At 39.9% G+C, this 18829-nt stretch overlaps 1 protein-coding gene across 1 annotated transcript; it reads right to left on the bottom strand.

The window, feature by feature from the left end:
• Nucleotides 1-525: 525 nt before the first annotated feature.
• Nucleotides 526-18002, bottom strand: emc1 (ER membrane protein complex subunit 1). The gene is made up of 22 exons (XM_049581302.1): nucleotides 17851-18002; nucleotides 17265-17392; nucleotides 17080-17145; nucleotides 16899-16992; nucleotides 16684-16812; nucleotides 15127-15253; nucleotides 14828-14977; nucleotides 14468-14635; nucleotides 14037-14108; nucleotides 13739-13837; nucleotides 13541-13637; nucleotides 11633-11749; nucleotides 8132-8331; nucleotides 7775-7924; nucleotides 7447-7608; nucleotides 6127-6246; nucleotides 5570-5707; nucleotides 3754-3927; nucleotides 3205-3415; nucleotides 2987-3071; nucleotides 2763-2892; nucleotides 526-2092 (listed from the first exon to the last, which is right to left on the bottom strand). The coding sequence occupies exons 1-22, from the start codon at nucleotides 17940-17942 to the stop codon at nucleotides 1913-1915; spliced, it is 2889 nt and encodes a 962-aa protein (XP_049437259.1). The 5' UTR covers nucleotides 17943-18002; the 3' UTR covers nucleotides 526-1912.
• Nucleotides 18003-18829: the final 827 nt, after the last annotated feature.

Raw genomic sequence — 18829 nt, 5'->3', positions numbered from 1 at the left:
ATATGACTGGATAAATCAAACTTTGACTATACTGCATGGCCGTTGTTAAACACGGCCCCCTTTACTTCAATTCATCAAGAATTTTTCTGTTTTTGGATTCTTCGTTCACTTGTACAAGAAAAACAAAGTTTTCTTCACAAATTCAAGGTAACACAGGGTGAGTAACTAATATACAAATGGTCATTTTGTAGGTGAAGTATTCCTTTAACTTACTGATAATAAACTTATTGGCCAACTAACAAGGTTTAAGGCTTTTAGCCAATTGTACTGGTTTATATATTGATAAAAACATTTGAAAAAATGTAGTACAACCTGCAGTAATCCTGCACCTAGATTACACAGTTGTTAAATAAGCATTAAACCATGTTTACTTTAAAAATGTTAAGATATATTTTTGACCCTATCATTCATTTTGGAGACTACTTTTTTTACACTCTCTCTCTGCGCGCGCGCGCACACACACACACACACACACACACACACACACACACACACACACACACACACACACACACACACACAGGGTTCTTGGACAAATTTTAATGGAGCATCAACAGTAGCCGACAGTGGGTTTAAAACTGCTCACACACACACAGTGTGAGCTGCAGGATGATTGATGTACATAACATAAAGGCTACTGATGTTCATTTTCCTTTTTCAAGCATCTGATGGTGAGAACAGTGGTGGGAGAGTCTTCAGGAAAGCACAGATAACCATTTCCTGTCCATTCTGTAGTATCTCTTCACACTTCATTGGCCATCAAACCCAGTGGCTTTTAGGTATCACGGTGATTCAGCAGGCTAAATGTATAAAATCATGCTTGTACGTAATACACGTCTTCCGTCTCTCTTTTCTCTGACCTCTACATTTATGATCACTCTCCATTAGAGCAGCCTAATGAAGCAGAAATGTCACAAAAATAATCTTGGAAAAAACTAACATTGCTTAAAGGGACAGTTCACCTCAAAAATCAAAAATACAGATTTTTCCTTTTACCTGTAGTGCTGTTCATCAGTCTAAGAGTGTTTGGTGTAAGTTTCTGAGTGTTGGAGATATCAGATGTAAGGATGTCTGCCTTCTGTCCAATATAATGGAACTAGATGGCACTCAGCTTGAGGAGCTTACAGCACCAAAAATAACAAAAACTCAACAGCAATGTCTCTTCCCAGCAATCATGACCCAGTTACTTAAGATAATCCACAGACCTAGTTGTGAGCAGTTTTATGTGGGAACTATTTTACTGAGCTACACCCACAAACTGTATCAACACTCAGAAGGAAGTGTGCATCTACTAGCTCACTTAGCACCACTGAGCTAACATTACAGCTCAGGCAAGGAGGGTGCCATTACGTAACACGTAGGCATACATCTCACGCAGTCCTGAGCACAAGCCTCTTGTCCACCAGTAGATGTGTACAGTTGGAGGGTGTAATTCAGTAGAAAGTAAATAAATACTACATGAAACTGCTCACAAGATGTGTGGATTATCCTGAGGAACAATATGGATTTTTGATTAGGGGGTGAACTGTCCCTTGAGCAAATTAACTTTCACATGTATGGGAATTTCAAAACTTGACAATTTATTAAATCCAAGTCTGTTTCATTTATTTGTAATTAGTTCTGTGTTAAACATTTATTCAAAATGACATGGCACAAAAAAATCATTATTCTACCATGAAATTATTTCTTGTGCTTGCAAAAAAATAAGTTAAAAAATAAACACATAAAACCTCTACTAATCCCTCCTTTCACCCCCACCCCGCTGTCCCCTCACCCCTGCAGTTCCTTATGGGCCTTATTGATCTTTGGCCTGTGTTCTTCTACAGGCGCAGCCTCAGCCGCCTCATCTCCTCGGGCTGAGGTCCTTCGTGCAGCCTCGGGGCTGTAAGAGATGGGATTTTTGACGATTGCTTTACCGCCAGGCCCGGTTGAGCAGTTTGACTTCTGCCAGGCGTTTGCTGATCATGGTGGCGAAGAAAAGGGCGAAGAGAACGCTGCTGATCAGCATGTAATCGTAGTCGTCTTTTAGTACGTCAAACTGCTTTGAGGGATAGACACGTGTCTGGTAGATGTCGAGACCGTATGCCACCACCTACAGGGGAAAAAGGATTGTCATATATGGAGGAGAAAACAATGTGAGGACTGTATTTTTGGATGGATTTTTTTTTTATTTCTATGTTTTTTTTTTGTTTGTTTTTTTTTTTTAGAGCTTTTTAGATAATAACTCAGTACTGTGTAAAAAACATCTTAAAAATTACATAAATATAATATTTTCTTGCTTAGAATGACTTCATCTTAAACTTTTCTTTATCCATGACCTTATGTGGTGTATTGCATAGGTTTTTATACAAAACCTACGCAAGGAAACGGGAGGTTTGGAGTCCTCCCCTGGGAAATTAATACTCAAATACATCATTTCCTGCATTCTGGGGAATTTTGATGCATCATTCTTTGCTTTTTCTGCATTAATTATGATGGATATGTCTTTTATTTTGTCAAAATGTAAGTCCTCTGCATCCCCCACAAAATCTACAGCCGTGGGCAAGCCAATCTAAAGAAATACTGGCACTGAAGACAAAGATAAGTTTATTAGGATTTTTAAAGACAAACACCACAAATGAAAAATTAGGAAAATAAATGCAGACACGCAGTTGCATCTTTTCCACGATGTCATTCTGTCAAAACATTTTCTAATAACAAACAATTCCCACACTAGTAATCATGATGTCATATGTTTGTCAGCATTGTTATGGCAGACTCACCAAGCAGGTTGACTCCAGCCCAGAGGGGGCGGTGTAAATTCCTCGCACTCTTGATATAGTCTGATTGTAGTTGATGAACCACTCTGTGCGGATCAGCAGCTCTGGTGCGTATGGTATCAGGTTCTCTTCCCTGTAGATCAAGTGAACAAGTTAGACAGAGAGACAGGAAGAAAAAACAAAAGTCAAGTACATGTTTTGAACCCAAGCTTGACTGGAGAACGCACCGGCTTTGCTCAGATACAATTTCTGGCCTCCGAGGGTCAAGGAACATCTTGGGTAATGACAAAATCCCTCCCGACGGCAAGCCAACTATGACAAAGAAAAACCCGAAGAAACATGTTAAAAAAAGGCAACGGGCCCAAACAATGTGTTGAACAGAAGGTGGGTTATTCTCAAACAGTAATAAACTGGACCTCGCTGACTCAACCTGGCTGCAACTTACTGAGCAGATGGCGGCTGGTGATGCCCTTCTCGGTCAGTGTGGCCTCCATGGTAGAAATGGAAGAGGGGAAAATGTAAGACTGCTGGAGCACCTGAGGGGCATGTGGCCGATCCAGAGAGCTGAACACTGTGCTGTTGTAGAGTTCCATCCCTTCATACAGCTCAATTACAGAGAACTCGTTCCTGCGAGACTTGGTGCTCCAGTATTCGTACTGAGGAGTCAAACAGAGACAGGGACGCGTTCAGATCACATGACCCTCATGGCATTACCTGTGCTCCTTTCATTATCTGCCCCTTCATGTGTTCAGTGTTTGATTGCAGTGTTGGAGCTTTGTCATTTTTATACAGCTGCAGTCAGCCAATAGCGTATTCTTACACTAAGCAAGGAAAAAGCAACAAAACAATATAAAATGATTTTTACTTAAAGGAATTCTTCAACCAAAAAACAAGAGAGCATTTCATGTCATGTCACCTTGAATTTGTGAAGAAAACTTCTGTTGGTGAATTACTCCTTTAAAAATTACTTCAGCTTCAATACTTCAATACTCACCACCACCCAGTTTTCAGAGTGCACAACATGCACCGGTCCTCTGGCTTTTCTCTGAACAGCCTCGTGGATGATGCGACCAGTGACGCCATCGATCAGGAGGATCCCGATAAAGCTTCGCTCCTGATGCAAGTCTGTGCTCTCAGTCACCACAGCCAATAGATTGGGGTTCAGGTACTGTAAAAAAAAAAAAAAAAAAGGACATGAAACACAATTCAGCATCTTAATCAAGGTTGAAAAACACATTTTACGCATGTTTCTGGCTCAACCCCGACTGCCGAAGACAAGTCAAATATTTTGGGCTAAAGCGGACTAAACATCGGCAATGTGATAGGTTGCTGTATCAGGGAGACAATCAGTTTGATATGATTTACAGCTACTACAGTTTGGATATATTGACCTTTATGACCTTCTTTATGTTTTGTTTTGTTTGTTTTTTTGCCATTATTAGAAAAAACAGTCTAAGCATGAAAGAGGGAGCGTGAGGGGATGACAGCAAAGGGCTGCAGGTTGGGAACGAACCCGTGCCACTGCAATGGATGTAGCCTACATGGGGCGCACAATCTACCAGGTGAACTAGAGGTCGCCCTGATGACTGGTTATGGTTAATGCAATGATTTTGGTGGCCATCGTTTCCTCTAATGCCAACTTTTTTATCCAACACCACTGACAAAGATCTAATGGTGTGAAAGAACCCCAAATGTTGTTTGTCAGGAGTGTCTACAGGTATCAGACACTAGAATTTAATGCTTTTAAGACCCTTTCAAAAATAATTTTTAGCCATATTTCAGACTGATTTTTGGACAAGTCATCATTCCTTACTCAAGCATTGCAGGTTAAGTATAAAAGTAAGTAGTATATATGTAGTCTTGTGCAGACGTAGGTTTTATGGAGGAATATGGTTATTAGAGTGAGTCAGGAGCATCTACATTTTACCAATGGTTAAGTGCAAGTAAAGAGTAAAAAGACAGTATCAGGTTCAGTGATATAGATTTGTTACATCAGAAATGCATATTAACAAGAATAAATTTAAAGATGGATGAATGAAATAAAAACAAAATGTTTGTGGCAATGAAGACCTCACAAATTCAAATTACTATTGACGATTTAATGTATATTTTGCTTGTTATTTGTTGCTTACTTGTTGTTTTCTTGTATTTTTAGACTGTTTGCATATTATATTGCTCTTTGGTTTGATACGTTGCTTTGCATATTTTTTACAAATTTGCTGCTGTAATAATGCTAATTCCCCCGCTGTGGGACGAATAAAGGATTATCTTATCTTTTCTTATTTGAAATTCTAATGTTTAAAAAGTTCAATTCAAGACATTCTAAGAGTTTTTAAATGACCTGCAGATACCCTGTGTTTGTCACGTCACAAATTTGTATTGTGGGGTATAATAAATGTTGCCCTGACAGGGCTTTGGAGTTTTGTATTATTATTGTACATTTTGGGGCTTCATGTGAGACAGAGCCTAATATTAAGTGCCAGAGCAGAATATGATTGATTTCATACATCACACAGGAACTATAGTAAGGAGTGTAAGAGTCCTAGTAGAAAACCCCCCCCACTGTTTATTCTTATAGAGTCAGTGGTGGAGAGAGGATATGATTCACTGGGGAAACAGTGACATGAGGTGCAGTATTTCTGGGAAAGATGAGTTTTCAGCCTACATCAGAAGACGAAGAGTGACTCTGTGTCTCTGGCTGAAGTGGGACCAGACAACACTGATCAGAGCAATGATATTATTTTCAAACTCCCTTTAAACACCCCTTTCAAACCACAGCATTAGTAAGGATTCAGTGGAAGTCATCATACCTTATAGAGGACACTACGGTCTCCCATTACTCTGCCCTGGGAGTGCACATGCTCATTGGGCCTTTTCCCTTTGACCGAGACAATCTTCTGTACCTCAGTTGGGATGACAATCTCCCAGATCAGCTCGGTCGACAAGTCCTGAGCACATAAAAACATCCAGATTCATTATTTTTGACAATCAGTTATATGTGATTGAAGCATCTTTTTATGGACGTTCAGCATGAGAACTGGAACAATAAAAACAGACCTCTGGCATTTCACACTTCACTGATATCCTTTAAACTAAGAGACTCTCTTAAAAATTAAAAATGCTTCTTGATCTATTAAGCATTTATTTTAGATATATCTGACTCTTTTTGGTCACTTTTTTATTACTGAAACAGAGAAAAATTATCCCTGCAATTACTAACAATAAAAATATAGGAACCATTGTTACGTTCTATCATAAACAAGAGTGTTAGACTGGTGGTGGCTAAGCTTTGTAAAACTTCCAAAACTCTTGAGCTCTGATGTGCAAATAACATTGAAATAATTCAGTGAAAAAAAGGTTTGCTTGCCGTTCGTAGCCTGTAGCCAGAAAGTTTTCCCTGGCTGGAGTCAACAAGGTAAAAGAATATGGATGAGGCCATCTCCTGGAGCTGCTGTAGCACATTCTTTGTAGAGGGGAAAGCAGACACCTGTGGAAAAATCATACATGGATACGTTTTTTTGTAAGTTGTGTGTTGATCTGGTTCACGTGGATGCAGAAAGAAAAATGACTTTGAGACACAACATGAACGTCTGTATCTGTATTTGTTAAGGGGAGACACTACAGAAAAGGGTTATACTTTAAATCATTAGATACTACCATGAAACTTCCCCAGCTGATTACTTACATTAAGACAGTTACTTTGTTATGTTACGTATTAGGAGTCAAAGGTTTTTACAGATGGAATATTGGTTATTTCTTCATAACGTGAATAGTTCCACTCCTTGAGTATGATTAGTTGAGCTGTGTTCAAAGCCATTGTAAAATACTCCTCACAGACTGCTGTGACCACATAATAAAGCCAGTGCTGTTTAACAGACTATGTGGTCTGCTCGCAATTGGAGCAGCAAAAAACCTTCACAGAGAAGGACACAACAAAACACCTCACCACCAAGCATTAATGGATGCAGACTTTTGGAAAATTAAGCTCAGGCACTAAATCCAATCACACCTTGTCAACACTGTCTGGTTCAATGTGCAGCTGCATTTGGGATACAGAGCAGAGAAACGCCAACTGAAGCATAAATCATTCATCATCCGCCGGAATGGGAATGGTCAGAAATACACAACAGATTTGTAAAGGCATTTTCCGTTGTGTATCATCCCCTTAGCTGTTCTAAAATCACCATAAACCACGGCCTCTTGTGGCTTATTGCTTAATTTTATCACTTAATAAATCTGTAAATTCTGTCAACAAACATAGATCAATTTTTGCATTACTATTCAGAAAATGTTATATAAATCAGGCTGTGAATGATAAATGAACAAACCCCTCTGTAAAAATCTTCAGAATATAGAAAGAAACAAAACTGGAAGGTTTGTTGTATGTAAGTGAAAAGGAGATTTCTGGCTCGGAGTTTGAGAAATAACTAATTTCAAGAAAACTGCCTTTAAAAAGGTATATGTTGTAAATTCCATACATTTTTAGACAAAAGTTAAGACACAACAAATGAATTGGGCACATTTTTTTTAAACTAACAAATACTACCATGAAACTTTCCCAAAGGATTATTATATCCAGACTATTATTTTGGTATTACAGTTTTGTCCAAAACAAATTATAATCTGTACTAAAACAAACACTGAACGTTGACGTGGTGGGTGAGAAGGTTTAGAGTTTGCCACTGACCTTGTACTGGTCATCAACAAGAAGAAGGACCTTAGCATAATCCTGGTCCATGAGAGGCAGCATGAGTGACTGAAGTATCGGCTGAGGCAGAGCAGGCGGGGTGATGTGACTCTTCTTTCCAAAGATGGGATTAAATACATGCAGCGTTGCCAGACCTGTGTCCTTAGAACAAGAAATATACATATAAGAAATGGCAAAAAATAAATACACATCATTTGTACAGTTACACAGGTTTGACCAATGTAGAAAAAAAGAAGTATTCAGCTTTCGCCATAAATGAATTCCCACCCTGAGGCTCTTTAAGCACAGAGCTCTTGTCATTAGATACCTTGTCTTTGATGAGCAGCGTGCACTGTGGCGGGTGAGGGAAGTGTGCAGTGGTCCGTTGCACCATTAGTTTGAAAGCTGCATTAGATGGGACATTGTCCAGGTAGTGCCTCCACAAAATACTGCCGGTCTTGCTGTCAATCCCAAAGAGCTTCACAGAGAAAAAAGCAACGGGAAAAATGAGTTTCCCGAGAGGCCTGATGGACTTTATTTAGTAGTGTTTAATTTTACTTTAGGCTGCCTGACCATAGACAAAATAAAAAGAAACTAGTTTAACCACAAATATGCAGCACAACTCATCCCTCCTGAAACACTACCTACCAGTGACTCTACGAGAGGGTAAGCTTTAGTCTCGTACCTTCCCAGATGCAGTAACCATAACCATCATCTTCTGCAGGTTGAACTCGTCTCTGGACAGGTTCTCGATGGTCACATCATTTTTGACTTGACTGCGAGGCTTCCGCGCATCGTAGAAGAGCTTCCAGAGGTGGGCGATCCAGGCCTGCAGTAAGATGAGCTGAGAGGAGAGCCTCTTCAGCACCATGGACATCAGGCCGTCTGGACAAATTACAGAGAGAACACAGTTGGTGCTTAATGACTTTCAATGAATTGAGAATCACAGCTTGAACACTGTGGTATTGTTATTGCAGGCAAAGCACAGCTGTACCTTAAACAGGGTTCTTACGTCAAATTAGTTTCAGACTTTTTTTTAATGCCACTCAGAATGAATTTTGGGACCAATTTTACAACAACCAAAACTGAAGGGAAAAAACATGAACTTGCATCAGTTACTTTTTTGCCCCCGATATTTATTGTAACATAACACACAACATTCTTGTCTTGTGAAGGAGACGAGGGTAGGACAGAGTTGGGAAACACCTGCAATTTGTTGGCGAGTTTTCTTGGCAATTTTGTCTTTCTAACTCTGCATGTGGGATTCCACTGCCTTGATTCCCATCATGCCATCATGAGTCTAGTATACATTGCCCTGTACTTGTTTCAACCATGCCACAAAATCTTGGTTAAATAGTCAATTTTTGGAGAATCTGCACTTCCCCATGTCATCCAGGAATGACAGCAAGCTACTGGAAACAATCATGAGTGTTGTTGGATCGGCTATCCTGATCTTCATTCATTCATTCATTCATTCATTTCTGTAATCGCTTATCCTGTTAGGGGTCGCGGGTGTGCTGGAGCCTATCCTAGCTGACATTGGGCGAGAGGCAGGGTACACCCTGGACAGGTCGCCGGACTATCGCAGGGCTGACACATAGAGACAGACAACCATTCATGCTCACATTCACACCTATGGGCAATTTCGAGTCGAAGAAAAACCCATACTGGCACGGGGAGAACATGCAAACTCCACAGAGAAGGAGTCCCCCACCCTCGGGTTCAAACCCCTCACCCTGGGTATCCTGATCTGCTTGAAATTAACGCAACAGGCATTTGGTAAATTATTTTTAAAAATAGACGTAACCAATCATTTTGAGATTTTTATAATGTACAGTGGTGGAAAAAAGTTTACGGACACCCTTAAAATTTTACACAATCATGAAATATTTGTGGAAAAATCTTTTTTGTGTTTGTGCAGGTGTGGCTGCATTAGACAGATACAAACAAATACAAATTATATTGTTTTGTTTATTGTTTACAAGAAAAACTAACAAAACTAAATTCTTGACAGTTTCAATATGTCAGTTCTCAAAATTGTCGGTATCAAAGTCAACAAATAACAGAGAATGTGTTCAAAACTGAACAAAAAATAAATAAACCATCACATCATCAAATTAATATTTAGTAGTCCTGCCACTGGCACATAGTAGAGCTCTAATCCTGGCTAGCATGTTCCCCACGAGCCTTTCACATTGTTGAGGGGTAATCTTGTCCCATTCTTCTTGAATTACTGCTTTTAATTCTTCTACATTCTTTGGTTTATGCTTTGAAACAGACCTTTTGATAATCCACCACAGATTTTCAATGGGGCTCATGTCCGTGGATTGAGCTGGCCACTCTAAGACCTGGATACTGTGCTCCTGCAGCCAAGTTCTACTGGCCTTGGATGTGTGGCAAGGGGCATTATCTTGTTGAAACATCCAGTTTTTACCTCGACGGAACAGTGCACGCGCAGAAGGGAGCATGTGGGTTTTGAGAATGGTACAATACTTGGTAGAGTTCAATGTGCCATCACAGACAGTGAGATGACCAACACCAGCAGCACTCATGCATCCCCAAACCATGATACTGCCTCCACCATGCTTGACAGTAGGTACTGTACATGCTGGAGATAATGCTTCGCCTGGCCTTCTGCGTGCCCTCACATTAGTAGGAGGAAGATAAAGCTGGAAACTGGACTCATCTGACCACAAAATCTTCTTCCAATTCCTGGCTGTCCAGTTCTTGTGTGCCTGGGCCCAACGACGCCGGGCTAACCTCTGTCTCTCATTGATCAGGGGCTTCTTGATAGCCTTGTAGGACCTTAAGCCATGATCTAAAAGTCAGCCACGTACAGTGCGGGTGGAACACTGGACACCAGTTTGGTTTGACCACTGCTGCTGAAGCTCCTGTGATGTCATTCGGCGGTTTTGCCTGCACATGCGGATCAGGATGCGGTCATTTCTTGCTGAAGAAACCCTTGGATGCCCAGATCTTGGTTTGTCTTCCAAGCTGTTGGTTCATCTGTATTTCTGCAGAGTGTATCCAACTGCTGAAGGACTGCATCTGCACTTCCTGGCTATCTGGCGGCAGCTGTACCCTTCCTGGCTGAGAATCTTTATCTTCAGGTGTGTTTCCTGCATTAGGTTCCTTGTTTTAGCCATTTTTGTGTCTGAAGAACTTTCAAATGTGCTGGCTTTATGTAGACACGAAGCTTGGCAACAAAAATTGTGTCTTTTAATAAAAAGAACGACCTTCATCACTGGTACCAAAATGACCCAATACTCAAAATTTCTTATGTATTTTTATGGAACCAATCAATTTTAAGTTTTTAATGGCTTTTTTAGGATTTAATTAGTATTTTGGCTGTGACTGTACTAAAAGAAATTGCACTTGAAGACCTAAGAGTGATTCTTAATGCAATATTTCACAAATGCATGGGGTGTCCGAAAACTTTTTTCCACCACTGTAACACCAAAAAAAGACACAATTAATAAAATCCCACTTAGCACATCTTAGATTTTTTAAAGATTGATTTAAAACATTTCAATACCAATTAAGGCCTTATTTTTAGATTAATGAAATCAGCATCTTTTAAGACTTTTTAAGGATTCACGGCAGCCATGCTTACAACATAAAAAGGGTCTGTAGATCTACTACTTTCTTAGCAGCTTCTTTCTCACATGATTAGTAACATAATATTTATTGAAGACAAGCAGAGAAGTGCGTTACCTTGAATAGCTGAATCCGAGCGAAGCAATGAAAACAGGAACAAAGACAAAAGAAAGTGAAGCAAATAGCAACCAAGTGAACACACCCAAGAATCTATATTTACCAGCCCACCAAGCCTGCAGCAACCTCAAAAAATAAGATAAAAAAAAGTACATCTTTGGCGATTAAATGCAGGTGCCATGCAGTTAAAGTAAAGATAAAAGCAAAAGCAACAGTTCAGTGGACCTTATCATTAGTTCTATATTAGAGGAAATTCGCAAAATGATGAATCAAGCTTGACAAAATAATCCTAAGATTAAGAATTGCAAAGCTGCCTTAACTTTCTAGGACATGAGAAAACATTAGCGAACTAGTAAGACAGAAAGCTGACAGTAACAATAGATAAACTACTGAATATCACTGCACAGCAGAGATTAAAACTTGTTGGAAAGTTGGGGGGAAAAACATGAATGGATTCTGGTTTGACATTTACCAGCCTTTTTGCCAAACTCTCCCTCCAGCTCTGCCTGCGTTCCTGTGAGAGGCAGATCCACCATTTCCATTGTCACCACATCTGACAGGGCCTCCTCTCTTGTCCACATTACACGCCCTGGAAAACAGGACTCATTATTGTTCTGTAATCATTCATTCCACTCTCCACACCCTGTGACAGTATGCAGTTTGTGTTGACGCTCTCCGTGAATTACGACATGAAATATTTTTTTCCCCCCCTCGTTCCCGTGGAAAGGACAACATTGTGTGTACATCATGAAAACCAAGAGCCTGTTTGGGCTCCACACAGTGGTCAGATGTTGGCAGTATTTATGATGATTAAGAGAAGGAATATACCCAGATGTTATCATGAGGCAAAGCATGGCTCACTGTGGAAAGAAGTACTAGGTCTCAACAGTAAACACAGTGAGGGACTGACTCTAAGCACAAATCAAAAGTTTGAAGCCATTTCACCTGCTGGCTATAAATCCCATGCGATTCCCTACAACCCTCCACCTGAAGACACCTGTATAAAAATAACATGGCCTCAATTTTCATGCAAGGTGAAAAGTAAAAGGTTATCCTTTTTGCGTTTTTGCTGCATCTGGCCAAATAAAATTCCTGAAAAAGGTCTGCTTTTATTACGACAAGCAGGAATTTAAAATGATCAGACTTTGGCGCCCCTCAGTGGTAGGATAAAAAAAACAACAACACAGTGACAGACAGCAGTGTAAAGCCAATACCACAGATAACATTAAAGAGGAAACAAACAACTTCTCAACTTTCCCCCCTAGCAGCTCCACGTGGTATTATTGTTGGCACTGCTGTTGCAAAGACAACTGGAAGCCTTTTCATTTTCCCTAGAGCCTAAAAAAAAATAACCACAGTTTTCCACAGTTACAATTCTGCTACTGGGAATAGTAACGGCGAAGAACTTACAGTGATACTTTTTGGTGACTGTGGATAGCCACCAATAGTTGCTGGGGAAACCATAGGCGCTATTCTCTTCCTGCTTAGGTTGTCTATGGCTGACGCACTTCTTTTATGGCGTAAATAAAGCCTTACTTTTCCAGGGAGATCGTACCCAGTGGCAGACAGAATTGTACAGTGACTGCAGCACTTTTAGAGAACTAATCTCAACTCTGACTGTGTCATGATTCTAAAGACATTTTGGTCTGCATTTATGTCATCATGATAGCTCAAAGAAAAAACACTTGTCTATTTCCACTTTAACCCTGACACACCGAGCCGACAGTCGACTATTGGTAAATGTCCGGTTGTGGGCGAGCGTCTGCTGCCCTTGTTTTTGCACTGTGTCCTGCACCATTGGCTCTAGTCGGCCCTTGTCAGCTTTATTTTGGCCGATGCAGCATGTTGAATCGGTGTCTGAGACAGCAGAGCCGGTGTCGGTGAACGAAAGTACTCAGAATGGCAGTTCAGCTCAGCGCACATAAGGAAAAATGGAAATGTGGAATACAAACAAATGACTTAAGTCAAAACAAAACTTGTTATATTGGGTAACACTGAACTCTTTAGCAGAAGCTGTTTGAGTCACTGTTTGCCAGCTCCCGATAAAAGATTATTATTCAACAGTGGCTTGTGTCGATAATGTGCTAACTCGCCAACTAACATCCTGAATCTGTCCTGTCGGATTTCTGGTGTTCCTTTTTGAATGAGAACACAGACAACCACCACCTGCGGTATGGAGAGTTATTTCCTCTTAAACAGGCGCAGAACATACGTGCTAGCTGGCTGTTAGCTGTAGGCTTTGTAGTGTGCTCAAATGCATTATTTTGGCTGAGACACAGGCGATGTGTCAGTCAGCCTCTGATGTCAGTTTGGTGTGTCTGGGCCTTAACAAAGTACTCTTTCTAACACGAATTGTTTTTCCTGCTTTTGCCATCTGTACCTGGCTGTTGTATGAAAGTGAGCGTGTGGTCTTCTGTCTGCACCATCACCCTGTAACCCACAGAATCGTCCTTCTTCAGGAATGCTTGTACATACAGCTGAAAGACAGAATAAAAATAGTGTTGTATTATCAGAAGACAATACTACCAGCCAGATATCAAACATGCTGGAGAATCACTGGGTAGAAATTCTGACTCACCCTCTCTGGTTTCCCACCGTTAGGATCCATATTAAAAATCAGTGTTGTGTCTAGAAGTCTGCGTCCAGTTTCTGCACTAAAGAGGTTGAGACTGCAAGCCTATAGGGAGGAAAACAGATAATCATATTAATCTGATGAAATACTATTCATCTTGAAGGATGTGAATCACACATCAAGCTCACAAAGAGACAACTAAGTCTGTACTAAATCTGCCAATAAACAACATATTTTGCCAAGGGAGCATGATGACAAACCACATACTTCTTAAGCCTGAATATATGATTTCACATTAACTCACAGTTTTATTCTTGGGCGTCATGACAGCAGCAACAGTCTTTTCTCCAGTGGTAGCAAATGAAACAAGCATGGCCTACAAATCAAGAAAAATATGTCATCAATAATTTTCATTAACTGTTTTGTAAATTAACAACTGAAATATCTCAATACAAAAAATGTCAGAGCTTAAAAATAACAGGGACATATTCTGAAATTCTTGGCCTTACCGATAGCCAGAGTTGTTGAAGTTACAAACCAATTATTTAAGATTTTAGCAAGTGAATCAAGTGCCATTTACATTTTAGGCATGTAAATAAAGCTGTTGTCCAGTACAAAAACTACAATATTACAATACACTAACATTTTTGGATGGCAAACATTTCGTGGTCTGAATTTCATGGTCATAATCTTGATCATGCATCATTAGAGAGAAGTGCAGAAATAGTTACGTACAGGCTTGAAATCCCTCAGTGTAACTATCTGACCATTGTTGAGCTGCAGAAGCAGGTGGTGTTCAGGCCCGAGCTGAAGGAGGAACTCTGACAGCGGGGGGCGAGCTGGGTTGGGCTGGGTAGACACCAGTACTGGCTGGAAGCCAGGGGTGACTTCAAGTCCCAGTGACTAGAGAAAGACAAATGGTGAAAAGCATTCACACAGAGAAAATAAGGTAGGTAGAAACAGAGACAGTTCCACTGTGTTGGGAGGGAAGTGCAGAGATACCAGAGACAAGTGAAGACCTACCCAAACCAGAGCACAGGACACACATGGTAAGTTTATTCAATAGAAAGGTTTTCATTTTATTCTGGTGGGTACCTGCAGGGGGATCTGGGTCATCTGTGCCTGTACATGCAAGTCAAGCATGTACAGAGATACAGTTGTGGAGTCCACACATGTCAACATCCCCTGGCTGATAACTGCACAGCTGGCCTGTATGTTGGACAGCCATGGAGCTTCCACTGAGATCTGAGGGCAACATGAGCAAAGCAGTAAGAGATGTGGGCTTAATATAACACTGTGGATTAACTGGATGTATTCAAAAAAAGTTTGTGTTTCGTTTCTGTTCTACATATTCTGCACAGCATTTATAAACTGCTACTTTGAATAAGGATTACCTGCTTGATTATCTCTCCATCTTCCACACTGTAAGCCACAATGGCAATGTGGGAATGAGGAACAACTCCCAGTACATACACTTCACCATTTCCACCAGAGTATACAGCCTGGTAATCTACGGTTTCACTGTGGAGATACAAAGTTAATTATACATTTTTTCCAGTGCCAATCATGCTCATAGACACAAAGAATTTCAGCCTTTATGTACTGGACATTTCTGCAGCTTGAGTACTACCATTTCTATTAACTGCATCCTGTTAGTGCTTGAATTTGTTATGCACATATCCATTTATTCATTTCTGACTTGATTTTACCTTTATTTGACAGACAACTAGGGCTGGTTATCGGTACTTGATAACTTTAAGGTGTCGACTGAAATAACTCCGGACCAAGTAGTATCTAAACTTTTGAAGTCAAACGATACTTGCATTCGAACCTTTTTGTAGCCAGATCTAGACAAAATGACTGTTTGAATAGTTTTGCTCGCAGCAAATCACTGGCCTGCTACCACAGCAGCTACACTACAACTAGACAACAGTCTTTGGTGAAGTCGTGTCAGGTGAATATGACAAACTTGGCGGTTCACAATGCCAAAATTCCACCAAATTGTTTGAAAATATGGTGGCATTTTATGCAACTGAATGCTTCCGTTTACACGATGGGTATTGAATGAAGTACTCTACTGGAGTCACTTTAAGGGTAATAGTGTTGGCACTAGTATCATAATCAAATCAAATGTTATCCAGCCCTACAGATGACAGGGTAGATATAAGGAAAAGAGAGGAGTATGAGATACAGCAAAGGTGGAACTGAACCTGCAATATTGCCGTTATATGGCATGTGCTGTAACTACTTGGCTACAAAGGTGCTCCTCCTACATAATTTTTAATCCAATCTTTCCATTACATGAAGCAGAGTTATCATTTCCCCCAAACATTTCCCCACCAACCACTACCAGCATCTTAGTCAGTTTCTCTACAAAATAATTCAAGCAGACAACATACAAGAAGTTCCCCCGTCACAATATGTTTTTCTAAGTGTTATTTAACTTGAATATTTCAGCTTTACTGTGCAGAGTTTGACACGTGAAGGCTGTTTTCACATTAATCTGCTGGTGGAGGAAAGTTTCTCTGCGCTCACTTTAAATCCGAGTTGTACCTATGAGCATGATTTGTGACATAACAGTGAGTTTGGAGCCGTCCGGGGTCCAGTATGAAACTTCAGTCACTGTGATGTGGAAACTTGAAACCTCCTGCTCACACACACTGAGAATGGATTTTTCAGTAAAGTAGGACACCTTACGTCCAGCACTTAAAATTTTGAAATCAGCCCCTTATGTGTGGAGTCTGCATGTTCTCCCTGTGTCAGTGTGGATTTTAATTCAACCACAACACACACATTACTACTCAAAGCAGAATGCTTTTATGTATTCAAATGTGTGGAGTGGATCTTTAATTTCAGAGGAGATGTTTTATTAATAAAGACAGGCTTATATTGAAAAAAAAATACAGACATAACTCAGGATTCAATGTCGACACAAAAACATTTCGAATTACCTTTCTGGTAGATTCTCTATCCACTTTTGATGACCATTAGAGAGGTTGTGGAGAGAGATGACACTCTTCTTCAAAACAGTCACGTGTTTTACAGTATCTTGCTGTCCAACCAAACATGCCGCCTGGAAACTAAAATATATAACAAAAGCAGTTAACATCTGATCACAGTAGGGACAAGTCTACACTTAACAACTGCCAATCAAGAGAGTAGTCACCTGCCAGAGTCGAGCACAATCTCCCAGTTCAAACCACCAATATTTATCTCCCATGAGCGCAGCAAGCGACCATTTCCAACCACCAGCACCGCATCTGGGAGACAAGAACAGTTCAGTGAGTTACCTGCTTTCAACACGGGAACAAAAACCTCTGTAAGATCAACTACAATGACAAAATCACCTTGTCCATGTTGCAGAAGAGCGTCAATGGTTCCCTCTGGCCCAGTCTTATCAACATGTCGCCAGACTGTAACAGACATTAAATAAATACTGATATACGAACACAAAGCATGTCAGCTGAGAGGCGAATCATCTTTCCATACCTGGCCATATATAACTTCCTACTGCCACAGACAGAATACTTACAGAGTTCCCCAGTTCTGGTGTTGAGTGAGGCAAAGACATTATTCTCTGTTGCTAGCAGCACCTTTTTGGATGACTGCATATGTGTGTCAAAATGGGAGAAGCGAACCTTGCCAACATATTGCTGCCTCCTGTAAATCACAAGACACAAAACAACTTGTCAGAAGGTCAACAACCTGGTTTATAATTAAAGCTGAACCAAAGCTTGTATCACTACAGGGATCAATCCCCAGAGTTAGGACACATAGCTCCTGTTGAGAAAAGCAATGACTGGTGGACGGCACACTGGTTGTTATCAGATTAGTTAAAAGGAAATCAATTAAAATCATATTTACTGTAATTTATTGAGCTTATTCGACCTGTGGTTTCCTAAAGGCAAATCAAAAGCCAACAGCACCTGCCGTATGCTAGTAAATAACAATTCTTGTATTAATATTTTTATTCTTTGGCCTATTCTCTCATTCAAAGTCCACCTCAAACACACCGGGTCGCAGCTAGTGGCAGTGACAGGTGTTAGCCTTAGCATTTACACATTAAAACATGGCTCTAAATAGCACACATATTTGGTCGTTCTCTAGGTTTCTCTTACCAGTCAAATTTCCCTACTTGGTCCTCAAACACAGCTTCGAGAGTGCTGCATAACATCATAAATTTCAGGCACAACAAAATTAGCTTTGCCATTGCAGCAGTAGCTTTAGCTTGCTCTTCAAGAGAAGGAGGAAGTCGGAAGTTGACTCGCTTCCTTCTAGTCTCATGACTGAGCGGTGCTGCCCCCTACAGGTGAGAAAGGCACACAGCTTCGAGAAAGGTGGCGTAATGCAGTGATCACAAAAAATATACTCCCAAAAATGTCCTCAGAAGTTCAAATAACGTAAAATACCGCAGCGATAATTACATGTAATAAATCAACTACTTTTTAAGTGATCTTTTTTGCTAACACTAATTCGTCTTTAAATTAAAAATTTGACTTATGATGACACTTTATTACTATTAGAATGAATTGCAAAAACACGTGTACAAGCTTATGTTTTATTTCTCATCTTTATTATTTATTATTTTATATAATATACTCGAATACATTATTTTAATTTAATTTTGTTCTATTTTATTTTTACACTTTCTTTTTTATCTATGGCATTTGTTTAAGCTGTCGTCAGATACAGGAGACCAGCCTTTTTTACTTGGTTGCTGGCCTCAAATAAAGTCCTATTGCTATTATAAAAGATGATGTAAAAATAATCTTTCTAAAATTAAGGCAACAATATCTGTAAGTAGCGACTATAATTTATCCTTATATTATCTTATATTGGATCAGTAGTGGTGCAGCAATGTGGTCAAGACTCAGATTTTATATTTGTGTCCAATCTGCGTAACTCACGCACAATTTTAATTTACAAGACTCTTCAAATATCCATGATTGTATGTATTTGTGTCTTTAATCAAACCATGAAATAAAATAAACACTGGTTAACTAGTTCACTGGAGACAATTGCAATAGATAGGCTATCATAAATAAATGACCTGCATGAGGTATTGTATTATTTCTATATATCATAAATATAATGGTT

The sequence above is a fragment of the Epinephelus fuscoguttatus genome, linkage group LG7 (assembly GCF_011397635.1).
Source record: "Epinephelus fuscoguttatus linkage group LG7, E.fuscoguttatus.final_Chr_v1".
Classification (NCBI taxonomy): Eukaryota; Metazoa; Chordata; class Actinopteri; order Perciformes; family Serranidae; genus Epinephelus; species Epinephelus fuscoguttatus.
Note: the sequence above shows the minus strand (reverse complement) of the source record. Positions and strands in the feature narration are given on the sequence as shown.